The following is a 16,273-nucleotide window of genomic DNA, read 5'->3' on the forward strand; positions in this document are numbered from 1 at the left end:
TGCAAGAAACATCGGGCTGCTGTTCTATAAATAACTCAACAATGATCAATATCAACTGTCTCCGCTGTCCGCTCTGCTGAACAATGGAAGAACAGAAAGAATACCCTTACGCCTAAATGGCTACTACTGTGTAATTTACCATAATGTAATGGAACAGAAAAAACTTAACGCCTAAATGGCTACTACTAACGACTGTGTAATTTATAATTTATAGAAACATAAACATATGTACATGTACACGAATAAAACCCGGCTCTGTTACAGCTAAAATGCTAATGAGCCTAATAAATAAATAAATGAGATAAAAAAAACAAAAACACAACACCAAAGGTTCTTTTCAGTACCATCAACATATTCATAAAGAGTAAACAGTAAACTAATCCATTTTTAAGGTAGATAGGTAGGTATTCACGTGGGAGAAGAAAATAAAACAATATATTTAACAAAAGCTGTCCCCTTTGTATAGTCCTACGTCACTCCGGTTATGTCCCCGACATTACCCACCCGTCTTTTATACCTAACGCCTTCGAAATTTTCTCATACAGTCGGGAGGCGATAAGGGCTGCACACAATTCTAGCCTTGGAATACTGAGTGGCTTCAAGGGCGCCACCTTGGACTTCGATGCCAACAGGCTGATTTTAACGTTGCCATCTGATTTCTCAGAACGTACGTAGATGCACGCACCATATACTGCCTTCGAAGCATCTGCGAAGCAGTGTAGTTCTGTACACCGGAATTCGGAAACCAGAGCGTATCGATCGATACGGAAGTTAGAAAGCTGCGGTAGCTGTTCGGCGAATCGAATCCATTGATGATGGAGATCTGGAGGAACCACGGTATCCCATTCCAGTGCTTGAAGCCACAGATGCTGCATAATTATTTTTGCTTGAACTACGACGGGAGAATGAACCCTAGGGGATCGAACAGCTGGGCGATTGTATACAGAATGCTGCGCTTCGTAGGTTCTTGATTGACGTATCAATTTTGAAAAAATCGGCCTCTGGTTCCCAACTAATACCGAGGGTTTTCAGTTTCATTGGGTCCGAATTTGATTGATGATTGAGTGCCAAGGAACTCAGCAGAAAGACCAGTCAAAACCGGTAGCGAGTTTGAGCACCACTTTCTTAGCCGGAAGCCGCCCTTCTGCAGAAGTTCCACTAATTCATTACGTAATTGGATTGCTCCTTCGACCGTATCGTCACTACTAATGAGATCGTCAACATATACGTTCCTTTTCAGAGCCTTGCTCGCTTTCGGGAAGTGATCGCCATGATCTTCAGCCAACTGAAGCAAGACCGGTGCGAGACCGTAAGTAACCGTACACAACTCATAAGTCTGCATGGATCCACTACTGGCAGGTGACCATAAGATTCTCTGCAACGGCCGGTCTTCACGATGCATGAGTACCTGCCGGTACATTTCCTCGGCATCCGCCACTAATGCAATTTTTACCATTCGAAACCTCAGATGAATATCAAGAATGTCATCCTAGACGACTGGCCCTACTAATAGTGCGTTGTTTAGTGAGTGCCCGGTACTAGTTTCCGCTGAACCGTCGAACACGACTCGTACTTTCGTCGTTGAACTTGATTGCTTTGGAACGGGATGGTGCGGGAGGTAGCAACTGATTGTGGAAGCTTCATAATCATCAGGAGCGGGTATCATATGGCCAAGACTTATATACTCGTTCATGAATGTATGGTACTGAATCATCAGTTCTTTATCCTTCTGCAGCCTTTTGTCCAGCAAGTTGAGACGTCGCATCGCGTTGGATCTTGATTCCCCAATCATTTGTTCAAATTCGGGACGTTTGGGCATTCGAACGACGTATCGTCCGGATGAATCACGGGAGACTGTTTCGTGGTAGGAATTTTCGCATATTTGCTCGTTGACAGAGTAATGGGAAGCGCTCACATCCTCTATTCTCCAAAAACGCTGCAGAAGCTCATCGATCGGTACGATTGTCGCTACATGACAAGTTGTTATCGATCTCTGGAAGTGTTCGTTGGTACTGAAGATCTTCCCGGACGCAATATATCCAAACACCGTCTCGATAAACAAGAGATTCGGTAAACGAAACTGGCCATTCCGCAAAAAAGAATATAAATGAGCGGCACCTATTATCATATCCACTCTACGTGGAGTTCCAAAGCCAGGGTCAGCTAAAACTAGATTCTCGGGAATCTCTAGTTCAGAAGTACTGAATGGTACCGATGGAGTGTCGCAAGTAACTTTCCTCAATACTAAAAAATCATACACTTCACGGAAATCTGACACGCGTGATAGAATCTCAGCAGATACTTCGTGTTTTGCTTTCGTAACGGTCCCATCTACGCCGGCGATTGGTACGTTGACGGATCTGCGGCTCAAATGAAGTTGCTGGCATAGACGTTCGCTAATGGCATTCGGTTGAGAGCCGGTATCCAGCAAGACATGGGCGGCGTGCTCTTGACCATAAACATCCACTACGATTAATACAACAGTGGTCAGCAGAACGCTGGTTGGATGGAGCCCTGCTTTCGAAGGCGGAGATTTAAGGACAGGAGCAACGGACACGGTGAGAGCGCTGGAAGCACCTGGATTCGCAGGCCTAGATGCGGATGATCCTGTAGCAGCATTCTCTTCATGAATTGTCGAATTCAGTTCGTATGGCCCAGGATGAATCATAGAGTGTGTTGGAAGAATAGTCGCGGGCGTCGCCAGAATTAACCGAATTCATGAACTTTATTACTGAGAGTATATCGAGTTATAAATTCCTACAGGAATGATAGATACAATAAATATTTTAAATACATAATTTCGAATCTAATTCACTTACTTTTAGTAATTCAACTTCTCTTCCACATAATAATTCAAGGTTATGTCAATATTCCTAATTTGCCCTATATTGTAAATTTGTAAATTGTATATATAAGGAATGGTATAATAGGTTTAATGTTCGATTCTCACCGATGTGGTAAATTGTAGGTTTAGCATAGTATAATAAGCGATAGATGTAGATAATTTCTTCTTAGTTTCTAGTTGTAGCTGTAACCTATTTTTAAGGACACTAGGTTTTAAGATAAATTGATTGCAAACTCAACGTATTTGTTACCTTTTTTATCCTAGTATTTATAAAAAATAATTTTAGGTAATTTAGGTATATAGGCACAAGCACTAGTTTTTAGAAATTATTATCAGGCACAGGGTCGTATAACTTAAGGATTTTTGCAAGTAATCTTTTCTTTTGTGCTCGTCGCAGATAAAGAAATGCTGATCATCGTCCACTGACAGATCACGATTGTTACGTGATGGTCAAGCAGACTGGACGATCGACGAACGACGATCGATAGGTAAGCAGTTACATTGCTACTGTGTACTGTACGAGGGGGTCGCCAAATCGACGGGCGTATTAACACTCCCCCCCCCCCGAATGCGCAGAGGGTTCTCCGGAGGCGTATTGGTTCCTAACGCCCACGTCGAGTACGGCGAGTTTAACCGCGGGACGTTCGTAGATGCCCTGATTAGTCTGTATGGTGGCACTCCTGACTTGCCCGTCCTGTCCTGCTCTGGTTGCGATGATTCGTCCCATAGGCCAACTATTGCGAGGGGCCTTGGGATCTGCGATGACTACCACATCATTCACTTGGATCGGTTTTACCTTCAAGAACCACTTGGTGCGACGGGTGATTACAGGGAGATAATCTCTTAACCATTGACGCCAAAATTCATTGGCCATAACTTGTGATTGCCTCCAGGAATTCCGGAGCACGATGGGGTTATCGTTGTACTGTACCCATGGTTTTAGTCCATTTGATGACCCCAGCAAAAAGTGGTTTGGTGTCAGCACTGGAGATTCATCGTCGTCCATGGGGATGTCAGTAAGTGGTCGCGAGTTTATAATGTTCTCAATTTCTAGCAGTGTACTGTAAAGAACTTCATCCGTGGGAAGTTTCCTCCACTGCAGTTTATGAAGGTTGCATTTTACGCTGCCAATCAAGCGCTCCCACGCTCCGCCCATGTGTGGTGAAGCTGGCGGTATAAAAGTCCATTCCGTATTGGATGTTGTGAATTCCCGCATGAGCTGTTCTTGGTTGATGTCTTGCAGCACTTCTTTCAATTCTTTACTGGCGCCCTGGAAGTTGGTGCCACGGTCGCTAAAAATAACTGCAGGTGTCCCTCTCCTAGCCACTACGTTACGTATTGCTAGAATACACGAATCGGTTGTCAGTGTGTGAGCTAGTTCTAAATGGATAGCGCGAGTTGTGAGGCATGTTGCCAGCACTCCCCATCTTTTTTCTGAGCGTCGTCCAATGACGACGGTCATGGGACCGAAATAATCGATCCCCATGTATGTGAAGGGTCCTGTGAAAACAGCCAGACGGTACGGTGGCAGGTCACTCATGGCGGGAGGTTGTGGAGACGCTTGGTCGTTCTTGCATTTTTGGCACTCCCTGCGTACCTTCCTGTATATTCCCTTCAGTCTTGGAACGTGGAAACGTTGACGTATTTCATTGAGAATCGTCTCGTGATTCTGGTGGTTGAACCGCTTGTGAAAATCAAGAAGAATAAGCCGTGTGATTGGGTGCTCGCGTGGTAGAATGATTGGCTGAGCGGCATCTCGGGCGATAAACTGGCAAGCTCGTGTTCGACCTCGAACCCTTAGAACATCGTTCTCGTCGAGGAAGACACATTTGTGAAATAATGGACTGTTTCTCGGAATGGTTTTGTCTGGATTCTCTGCAAGCCGGTTTCTAGAGAGAATGGTGATTTCGTCAGCGTAGGTGTAGTTTTGTGCCATACGAAATAGGCAGCATTCGGAATCGCTTAGCTCTCGACGTTGCAGTGGTCCGTTGGTTACATTCTTTTTATATACGCAGGATTTCAGATTATTTATGTAGCGAAAAACATGAGCCGTGCAGCGAATTAGTTTCCGCCAATCGGAAAAGCGATAGAGATCGATTACAGCTTCTACAATTTTAGTATGAAACAACAGATGAGGACGTAGTTCTTCAGTGGTTACTCCGATGCGACTATTAGACATAGGCCAATGTTCCGTAGATTTCCACAGGAATTCTGGCCCACGGAACCAACGGCTAGAAGCGGACAAGTCGGAGTTGGTCTTTCATTTCGTTCCTTCGTCCGCCACGTTTTGCTTGCTAGGTATCCAATTCCATTCGCGCACATCTGAGGATTCGAGAAGCTCGCTGACTCTGAAGGCCACAAACTGGCTATAACGACGATGGTCGGAATTCAGCCAGCAGAGTACGTCCTTCGAATCCGTCCAAAAGTATCGTTGCCTTATCTTGATCGATAACGATTGCTTCACCGTTTCTGCTAGTCTGACTCCAATTATGGCGGCTTGAAGCTCTGAACGGGGAATGGACAGAAATTTGATAGTTTTCGATCCAGCTAATGCACATTCGATGGTGGTGTCTTCTTGAAATCTCAGGTATACAACTGCAGCGAAGCCGGTTTCACTCGCATCAACAAAGGTATGTAGCTGGATGTCATTGTGCTTGGCTGTAGAGGATTTTGTTCGATAGCAGCGAGGGATCTGAAGCGTCGTTATTCCGGGGAGGGACACACACCACGAAGACCACGTTTCGAAATGCGAGTCGTTGATCGAATCATCCCAGCCGATTGACGAGCGCCATATCTCTTGGAGAAGCGTCTTGAGGATCATCAGAAAATGTCTGATAAGCCCTAGCGGGTCAAAAACCATCATGAGAGTCCGCAAGACCTCTCGTTTGGTAGGTCGACGGGTACCGGACAAGAGCAGCGCATCTATACGATCGGAAATTTTAAACGTAATGTTATCTGTAGAAGTGTCCCACCACATGCCGAGGATTTTCTCAACTGAACCATCACCACTTAGCCTTTTGACTGCTGTGGGGGACTCGTCCAGCGCCTTCAGTACCGCGGGAGAATTGGAGGCCCAATTTCGGATGTCGAATCCCGCAGATGCATGAATTTTCCTCACCTCTCTCGTTAGCTTTATTGCTTCTTCCTCATGTTCGACGCTTAGAAGCATATCGTCGACGTAGTGGCGTTCCACGATTACTTCAACAGCTATAGGATAGCTCTGTTCGAACTTCCTTGCATGGAGATTTTTTATGTACTGTGCAGTACTAGGCGAGCAACAGGCTCCAAACGTCATGACCTGTATGACGTACGTGTTCGGATTGATTCCACTGTTTGTATAGAAGAATAGCTGGTACGGTTGATCCTTCTTCCGTATTGATACTTGCTGATACATCTCCCGGATATCTCCGGATACTGCAATACGGCATTCGCGAAACCGTATCAGTAAAGATAACAGCGACGTTAGAAGATCCGGACCCTTCAATAGCACGGAATTCAGAGAAACTCCGTAAGTTGTGCCTGCAGCATCCCACACGAGCCTTATTTTTCCGGGTTTGTTTGGGTTTACCACTGGAAACATCGGGAGATACCAGACATTAGGGTAGGCTTGAACCTCTTCGTCAGTTAGCTTGTGTATGTAACCCTTCTCGATGTGGTCTTCGATTTTCGCGTTTACTGCTTCTGCTAATGCTCGATCGTGCTTCATCCTCCGATCCAAACACTGCCACCTCTTCAGCGCCATCTCTTTGTTGTTCGGCAGACGCACATTGTCGTACTTAAATAGAAGTCCCGTTTCATACCTTCCATCTCGAAATATTGTTAGGGATTCCAGAAGCATCAGGGCGCGCTGATCGTCCTGAGACTGTAAGGGTCTTTCGGGCTTTGTAATTCCAATGCTCTCTAACGAAAAGAAGCTTTTAACTGTTCTATGGAGATCCTCATCATTGTATTGGTTGCATTGACAAATCTGCAAGGAGTGGTAGTTAACGGAATGTTCAGCAGCATCTTCTGACACGCAGCTTCCATAGACGGTCCACCCAAGACGCGTCTTGACGCCTATTGGTTCTTGTGATTGTCCTTCTTTACACTTCAGTGGATGTCCGAGATTGAGGTTATCAAGACCTATCAATATACGAGGACAGGCGTTCTCGTACGATTGAATGGGAAGCCCGACAAGATGTTGGTACTTCTTCTGAATCTCAGAATAGAGTAGTGTTTGCGGTCTTATTTGTAGACTTTGTATGGTATGTACGGAAAGTTCGTACCTTTTTGCCTGACTGAAGCAACTTGAAATTTGCAGACTTACAATCTGTGACGACTTTTCTAAACGCTGCGTCTCTCCTGTCCATTTCAGGCATAAGGATTTCCTGGGGCCTTTCAGACCTAACTCTTCAGCCAAGCTTTGATCCATTAACGAGAGTTCCGAACCATCATCGATAAACGCGAAGGCTTGCACTGTTTTCGAGGGTCCATAGAGACGAACTGGGAGTATTCGGAACAAAACTTTCGATTGACCTTGGTGAATGTTACAACTCTGCTGAGATGTCCCTTCTGATAGCGTAGCAGTAATTGAACCATTTGACGAACTATTGCTCTGTTGTTTCTCACTGTGGAGAAGAGGATGGTGTAAATAAGTACAACCACTTATTCCGCATGGCTTCTGTTGCCAGCATGATCCGTTGTGCTTCCGTAAGCACTTTCGGCAGAGTTTACACTCTCGCACTGCAGCCCATCTCGAGTCATAACTGAACTCGGCAAATCGTTTGCACTTTGGAATGCTCTGGCACCCGCCCTTACATATGGGACAATGCTTCTCAAACCCACTGAAAGAAGTTGGTTTCACTTTAGATGGTGACATGTACGATCTGTTATTTCCCGACTCGGTTTCTGAATGTATATTCAAAAATCCGTCCTTCTTAATGGAACGAGGCTTTGGGTCGTTATTTATCGTAGCCATTACCGCACTGGCATCCTCTGCTGTTGAATTCAGCCACGAGCTGAAGTCGAGCAAATTTGGATTGAGCTTATCCCTAGAGTGCTTGGCCCAATCAAGCTTCAACGTCGAAGGTAACTGTTCCACCAGTTTGTATCGTAAAGAAGCATTATAGACGAAATCGTGTACTTCACATGCTTGGATTGTTGCGACCAAGTTCTCTACGGTGAGCGCGAAGTTGACGACGGTCTCTAGCCTATCGATGTTTGGCGATGGTAACGATCGAACCTTTTTTACAATTGCTTGTATAATCGCTTCCGGCCTGCCATATAACATTTTCAATGTTGACATAACTCCTGCGACGTTAAATGGATGAAGCAAGCGGCACTTGACTGCTTCTAGAGCTCTCCCTTTGAGGCACTTTCGGAGCCGCAACATATTTTCTTCGTTGGAGAACCCACACATCTGGGTGGAGTTACTAAAGTTCGACAAGAAGAGTGGCCAGTCCTCGGGGTTGCCACTGAATTCCGGGAGATCTTTCGAAACCGCTTGTCGTGCGGCTAGTTGACTCCTGTTTAGAATGTATACAGTTTCATTTGCAACATGCGGCGCAGACGGCGGCATCGATACTTGCTGACTCGGACGCATCGGTGTTGATCTTTGTCCTGGAACGAACATGCGGGGGTCGATTAGCGAAGGAGGGTTAACACGATGAATACCAGGAACATCCGAAGACACTGGATGTTGTTGTGGATTTGTGGGTTGCACGGTGCCTTGTTCAAGATTCGGAGCAGTTTGCTCTGTAGATCCAGCCAGTTGGATTGGCAAAAGTTCTTCCAACTCTTCAGGCTCTAATCCGGTGTTCGCTTGGTTATCGCAACGCTCAGTATCGGCTACCCATTCCTCGATTTTAGATATTTTCTCCGCCTCGTTGACACTTATCTCCGTTGAAGTATCACTTCCGTACTCAAGAAGCACATCGTATTTCTTCTTCAGGTACTTCTGTTCAAGTTTTTTCTCTTCTTCGATTTTCAGCAACTGCAGCTTCAATCTCCTACTTGCCTCACTTTGTATACTCTTTACAACGCTCTTCGCCGTCTGCGACTGGGTAGGCAATGTTTGGTTTTGAGTAGGTACGGGGGCAGTCGTACGTTGTTGATTACTCACAGTAGGACAGTCGGTGCAGCTCCAGCTCACGTTTTGAATGTCCTGCGTTACCTCCACGCACCGAAAATGAAACCACCTTTGGCAAGTATCACATTGGACCATTTCCATATCATTTGGCTCATCACACAAGGGACAGTCTGACTCGTGAATGACCGCTGCGCTGGTGGCGCCACTAGATTTACCGGTTTGCTTTTCTCCAGCCATACGCTTCTCAGGGGCTGCTCCAGTCCCGGCCTGATCGATACTAACTACTATTACCTGGCCGCTAGTAGAGGGAATAGCAACGGTATTTGTTGAACAGGATGTAGCGTTCGTCGCGGGCTCTGCGACTTGCTGATTGCTCATCGTGACCGTTTTACTCGCCTTTTTCGCGGTTTCGGCTTTGGAATGCTTCGACGACATCTCTCGGCTCGGTTAAAAGAATTTATAAAATGTTGGAAGAATAGTCGCGGGCGTCGCCAGAATTAACCGAATTCATGAACTTTATTACTGAGAGTATCTTCTTCTTCTTCAGTGGCACTAACATTCCTAGAGGAACTTCGCCGTCTCAACGTAGTATTACTTGCGTCATTTTTATTAGTACTTAGTTGAGATTTCTATGCCAAATAACACGCCTTGAATGCATTCTGAGTGGCAAGCTCTAGAATACGCGTAATCATAGTGCAAGTCGGAGGAAATTTCTTTGACGAAAAATTCCCCCGACCAGAACGGGAATCGAACCCGAACACCCGGCATGTTAGTTATGACGCTAACCACTCGGCCAAGGGAGCACAATTACTGAGAGTATATCGAGTTATAAATTCCTACAGGAATGATAGATACAATAAATATTTTAAATACATAATTTCGAATCTAATTCACTTACTTTTAGTAATTCAACTTCTCTTCCACATAATAATTCAAGGTTATGTCAATATTCCTAATTTGCCCTATATTGTAAATTTGTAAATTGTATATATAAGGAATGGTATAATAGGTTTAATGTTCGATTCTCACCGATGTGGTAAATTGTAGGTTTAGCGTAGTATAATAAGCGATAGATGTAGATAATTTCTTCTTAGTTTCTAGTTGTAGCTGTAACCTATTTTTAAGGACACTAGGTTTTAAGATAAATTGATTGCAAACTCAACGTACTTGTTACCTTTTTTATCCTAGTATTTATAAAAAATAATTTTAAGTAATTTAGGTATATAGGCACTAGCACTAGTTTTTAGAAATTATTATCAAGCACAAGGTCGTATAACTTAAGGATTTTTGCAAGTAATCTTTTCTTTTGTGCTCGTCGCAGATAAAGAAATGCTGATCATCGTCCACTGACAGATCACGATTGTTACGTGATGGTCAAGCAGACTGGACGATCGACGAACGACGATCGATAGGTAAGCAGTTACATTGCTACTGTGTACTGTACGAGGGGGTCGCCAAATCGACGGGCGTATTAACAGAGTGATGACGTTTCGAGCAGTGTTTACAGCTAAACTTCGATCGGCATGATCGAGCAAAATGATCGTTGCGGAAGCAATTGCTACAAAATTTCTTCTCGGTTACGATCTTCATGCGATTTTTCGGATCCATGCTGTTGAAAACGGGGTAATCGTATAACGAGTGCTTCTGCTTCTCACAGGCTGGACATAGTGGAAATATTTTCGGCGACACTTCGGTTGCGGCGTTGGAGCTCACACGAGAAATACTGGAACGTTTCGTGGTGGAAGAATGGTTCGTTGACTTCACTTGGTTGTGGTGCGGACGGTTGACCGATATCGACTCTAGTATACGGGCACGCCTTTGGAGGAATTCAATTATCTTGGCAAAAGTGGGTTGATTTTCAGTGGCGATGAACTCTTCCCACGCAGCGAGAGAGCATCATCCAGCTTGTCCTCTAATAGCTCCATTAGTATCGAACTAAAATGTTCGACAGGCTCCTCAAATTGCTCTAAAATCATGATGTATCGCTGGAACTCATCTACTGCTTTGTGAAGGGCATCAACAGACTGGTTGGAAATTTTCGAGTATTTCATTTTTTTTTTACTTCTTACGCAGTAGGGCCTTGTTCGAGTAACGTTGAACCAATGTGTCCCAAGCGACGGTGTAGTTGTTAGCGGTAATCGTAATAGACTGGATCAGATTGGCAGCTTCTCCTTTCAGCGATGCTCGTAAATAATGAAATTTCTGAACAAAAGAAATTTCCGTGGATGAGTGTATCATGGATCGGAACGTGTCATGAAATGTCAACCAGTTGTTGAAGTCGCCATCAAACTCGGGAAGGGTAATGGTGGGAAGCTTCACGTTGTTAGGGCCAGGTGCCTCACGAGCTACTGCGGGACATGTGGAAGCGACGGGAGTAGCAGGTCGTAATTTAGAAACCAAACCTGCTTTTGCTTGAAAGTACTTTTCCTCCATCTGGGCTCTGATCTATTGACCTGCGATTTGTAGTTCCTCACTGTCGTTCAGTTCTTCATAGTCGCATTGGACGACTTCGAACGTCTCCCAAATTTTCTCCAGACGCTCTAACCGATGAAGAATTTCGCTTTGTTGTTTCACGGGATCATAATTGTGGAGGAACTGGATCACTCGGTTCATAGCATGGCATTTTTCCGTTTTACTTCCTTCGCCTTCAACTTTTTATCGTCTGGCATTCTTTTGAAGTGATATTATCGGCTTCCGGCGTAGTATTATCGACGATGATGATGAAGCCGAAACGGTCGACAAAAACCAGGAAGCACCACAAAAAAGGACGTAATTGTATTGGAGAGGTACTCACCTGGTACCTCTTGAAATGAGGCCTTGTATTGTATGTAAATAGCAGCAATAGACTCCAAAAAACGGCGAAGTGTGTTGGGAAACGAGCTGGCAGCAACACGTGTAACGGAACGGCATCAATTCGAGTGCGTATCTAATCCAACAGTATAGTCCAAAACGGTGATGTATAGTAGCACTCGAGATTCGGGCAGATAACGTAACGGGACGGAATCGATTCGAGGTTATATCCAGCAACAGAACGAAGAAACGGTGCGATGTACTGGCAAGCGAGGTTATGCGAGGGTTAACTCTCCGAGTAAATATTGGTTTACCTGGGCAACTTTGGGATGATCTTTTATCTTTCTTCGCTCATTCAAAATACGAAATGTATATTTCATCGGCGAACGGGAGCAGACGTGAATTGTGAAAACTGAACCTTTACACAAAACAGCATAAAATCACGGGAAAAATCCTTAACGCAAACGATATTTGCGCACGTAGTTTTGCGGGAAACGGGAAATTCTCAAAAGAAAACTATCAACTTGTAACTTGGTATTAAAAAGACGGGTGGGTAATGTCGGGGACACAACCGGAGTGACGTAGGACCATACAAAGGGGACAGCTTTTGCTAAATATCTATTTTAAATATATTGTTTTATTTTCTTCTCCTACGTGAATACCTACTTATCTACCTGAAAAATGGATTAGTTTACTGTTTACTCTTTATGAACATGTTGGGGGTTCAGAAAAGAACCTTTGGTGTTGTGTTTTTGCGTTTTTTTTTTTACAAACTTCTTTTGGCGTATGTACATATCGTACAATCAAAATGATGGCTGTGATAGGGAATGCATAGGTGGTCATCAGCTCATTCACTATCATATATTTCTCTATTGAGCACATTACCGTACCTTAAACTGTGGTTTCGGAGACGAATGAATTGTAAGATTTGTAGTCTCCACAAACAAAGTAAATAAAAATGAAAAAGAACTGAGGTTTTGGAGACGAACTCTACGATCTGTCGAGAAATAAACGAGCTATAAGCGTTCTGAAAAACCAACAGTACAGGGACGGATGACCTTCGGATTAAAGTCCTTTAAAATAAGAACAGAGCAGCAGGAACTACATAGCTCATCATGTTGCTCCTTAGTTATTTTTCTATACAATGCAGATGTAACGTCAGTCAATTTTCAACATCAGTTATCATCCAAAGAAAGCAGTTCATGCTATCGAGAAAATTCGTTAATGCCATCCTGCATACAATGTATTGTAATTTGAAGCCACTTTTAATTCGGAAACCATGTATGGGTTTGTGAAAACTGAATGATCAATTTAATAGACCCCAACCATCAATAAGTTCAAAAACACGCATAAACAAAATAATTCAGTTCATATTATATGTCATTCAGCTCGCGCAGTCCGAAGACATCGGTCGCAAATTTGTTCGCGTCTATTATAGAGTGGAGATTATACCGTTATCAGTTCGTGGCTGGTGAAGTTATTTCGCCCTAACGGGGTTCTCTTTATTGCGCGAGTGGGGAGAGCAGTAATCACTACCAGCGTGAGGAAGAAGTCCTCCACGGCGGACGCGGTGCGTGTGCCGTATCATCGCTGTGTGTGCTTTAGCATCGTCATCGATTCCATCATCGTGTTGTGGTGCGATATACCGTTGCATCTGTGCCGAGCGATTGCCACGCGGTTCGATTGGGACACCGTTTCAGTTCATTCGCATTGGTGTGCGATTTAGGTATAATATATATTAGGTTTAGAAATACAAAAAAAAATAAAAATTATATTATTTTATATCTGCCGTAATGGCAGAAGGTCATGTTGACATGGAGATTGAAACTACTGTTTCCTCCTCACTAGCTACAACGGGGGCTGGGAAGTCGCTTAAACGTGTTCCCCCCTCAGAAGATGTCTCTTCAGAGAAAGAGGTAATCTACCTTAACAAGCCCCCCTCAAGAAAATTGGCAAACTTTTCCTCTTCGCCCCCTCAATCTCCCGCTCCCGCTTCCGCTCTACTACCGAACTTGCCTCCCAGCCCTACTGATCCCGCTCCCGTTCAACAATCGACCTCGTCCTCCCCCTCAGTTGTTTCCTCTCCTCGTGTCAAGGTCTATCCAGACGATGCACTTGGAGCTGGTCCATGGGTTGTTTTTTTCCGGCCTAAACCAAAAGGAAAGTCAATTAATGTCATTCAGGTTTCGAAAGATCTGGCAAGATTATATTCCTCCGTGGTCGAAATCTCTAAGGTTAGACCGAACAAACTGCGTGTTGTCGTGAGTGATCGGAAACACGCGAATGCAATTGTGATCGACGAGCGATTCTCCCTAGAGTATCGCGTCTACGTGCCCTCCCATGACGTAGAAATCTCGGGGGTGGTAACTGAAACTGGTCTGACGTGCGAAATGATGAAAGAATGAGTTGGTAAATTTAAGAGACTCCCGTTGGTGGGTGTTAAAATTTTGGACAGCCGCCAACTAGGAAAAGTATCCCAAGAAGAGGGAAAAACTAAATTCACGCCGTCAGACTCGTTTCGAGTAACTTTTGCTGGTTCCGCTCTACCTGACTACGTCATGGTGGGCAAATTGAGATTGCCTGTGCGACTCTTCGTGCCAAAGCCCATGACTTGCCAAAAATGCAAGTCAGTTGGTCACACTTCAGATTATTGTGCCAACAAGGAGCGCTGTGCCACTTGCGGAGAGCAACATGAGGGGAAATCCTGCAGTGCGACTAAGCATAAATGTCCATATTGCGGGGGATCCCCACACGAGCTCTCAGTTTGTGAAACTTACAAGAGTCGCTGGGAGAAACAGAAGCGCTCTTTGAAGGAACGCTCGAAACGCTCTTTTCCGGATATATTAAAGGGCGCTTCTCCACTGGCCCAACAACAACAACCAATCAACACACAAAATGTCTTCGCCACGTTGCCCGTTGACGAAATAGAAGCGGATACAGCTAACGGGGGCACACCGTTCATTTTCCAAGGGAATCCCCGGCGCAAAAATGTGACCACTCCCAAAGTTCAAGGACAAGCCCCTCCGGTGATACCCCCTGTTAGCATGCCTAAAAAATCGAGTGCAGCGGACAAGCAAAATCAGGTTCCTCCTGGCTTCCGTGGGAATAGTTCACCTTCGAATGGCCCAGCACTCGAGGGGACATCAAAAACCCCAACTGTCCCTATTTTTCCGTCCAGTTCAACTTCCCAATCGGGATTTATAAAGTTGTCTGACCTTTTGGATCAAATCTTCAAGTGTTTTAATGTTTCCGACTCCATCAGAACCATTGTCATCTCAATGCTTCCAGTATTAAAGACAATTTTGCAACAATTGATGCAAACATGGCCCCTCCTTGCAATGATTATCTCTCTTGATGTCTAATTTAAATAGAGAGGTCGGAGATATCACTGTTTTACAGTGGAATTGTCGTAGTCTTATCCCTAAATTGGATATATTCAAATTTTTAATTCATAAGTTCAATTGTGATGTTTTTGCTCTGTCCGAAACTTGGCTTTCTTCGCGAGATGATCTCTCTTTCCACGATTTTAATATCATACGCTTGGACCGTGATGACAGATACGGAGGGGTGCTATTGGGTATCAATAAGTGCCACTCATTTTTTCGAATTGACCTTCCACCTATTGGAGGGATCGAAGCTGTTGCTTGTCATGCAAACATCAGAGGAAAAGACCTCTGTATTGTCAGCTTGTATTGGCCTCCGAGAGCTGCGGTTAGCCGCAATCAACTTGTTGACATGTGCTCACTCCTTCCTGAGCCACGATTGATCTTGGGAGACTTCAACTCTCACGGAACTGCCTGGGGGGAACAGTACGACGACAATCGTTCATTGTTGATATATGACCTTTGTAACAGCTTCAATATGACCGTTTTGAACACTGGGGAAACAACACGTGTACCTAAACCTCCTGCTAACCCAAGTGTTCTTGACCTCTCGCTTTACTCGAATTTACTATCGTTAGATTGCAAGTGGAATGTAATCCAGAACCCCAACGGCAGTGACCACATGCCAATCAAAATTTCCATCACCATTGGTTCGAATTCTTCTGAATCTATAATCGGTTCGCGCTCAAACGAAACCCATCCCAGGCTCCACTTTTCGTCAAAGGCCTCCCAATCCATGGTGGGATAGCCAATGTTCCAAGCTTTATCAGGATAAATCGAACGCATTTAAAGCCTTTCGGAAACGTGGAACCGTTGAGAATTTTCAAACGTATTTGGACCTTGAAAATCAATTTAAAAACTTGATCAAAGGGAAAAAACGTGCTTATCGGCGAAATTTCGTGGGAGGTTTGTCACGAGAAACGTCAATGAAAAAATTATGGAAAGTGGCTCGAAACATGAGAAATCGCTCTTCATCGAATGAAAGCGAAGAATATTCACATCGATGGATTTTTAATTTTGCACGGAAGGTTTGTCCCGATTCCGCTCCTGTGCAAAAAATTGTTCGAGATATACCACAAGATAGGTGCGATCTTGATTCCGAGTTTTCGATGGTATAATTCTCTCTTGCTCTCCTTTCTTGTAACAATTCTGCTCCAGGAACGGATAGAATTAAGTTCAACTTGTTAA

At 44.4% G+C, this 16,273-nt stretch overlaps 4 protein-coding genes across 4 annotated transcripts; all 4 read right to left on the reverse strand.

The window, feature by feature from the left end:
- Nucleotides 1-1,489: 1,489 nt before the first annotated feature.
- Nucleotides 1,490-2,668, reverse strand: LOC129766317 (uncharacterized). The gene has a single exon (XM_055766839.1). The coding sequence runs from the start codon at nt 2,666-2,668 to the stop codon at nt 1,490-1,492; it is 1,179 nt and encodes a 392-aa protein (XP_055622814.1).
- Nucleotides 2,669-3,392: 724 nt separating this feature from the next.
- LOC129766318 (uncharacterized) lies at nt 3,393-5,024 on the reverse strand. Its single transcript, XM_055766840.1, has one exon. It carries the CDS (start codon nt 5,022-5,024, stop codon nt 3,393-3,395), a length of 1,632 nt encoding a protein of 543 aa, XP_055622815.1.
- An 81-nt stretch (nt 5,025-5,105) lies between these two features.
- LOC129766319 (uncharacterized) lies at nt 5,106-9,347 on the reverse strand. Its single transcript, XM_055766841.1, has one exon. The coding sequence runs from the start codon at nt 9,345-9,347 to the stop codon at nt 5,106-5,108; it is 4,242 nt and encodes a 1,413-aa protein (XP_055622816.1).
- A 1,623-nt stretch (nt 9,348-10,970) lies between these two features.
- LOC129766320 (uncharacterized) lies at nt 10,971-11,345 on the reverse strand. Its single transcript, XM_055766842.1, has one exon. It carries the CDS (start codon nt 11,343-11,345, stop codon nt 10,971-10,973), a length of 375 nt encoding a protein of 124 aa, XP_055622817.1.
- Between the last annotated feature and the right edge of the window lie 4,928 nt (nt 11,346-16,273).

The sequence above is a fragment of the Toxorhynchites rutilus genome, chromosome 2 (genome assembly GCF_029784135.1).
Source record: "Toxorhynchites rutilus septentrionalis strain SRP chromosome 2, ASM2978413v1, whole genome shotgun sequence".
In the NCBI taxonomy this organism is placed as follows: domain Eukaryota; kingdom Metazoa; phylum Arthropoda; class Insecta; order Diptera; family Culicidae; genus Toxorhynchites; species Toxorhynchites rutilus.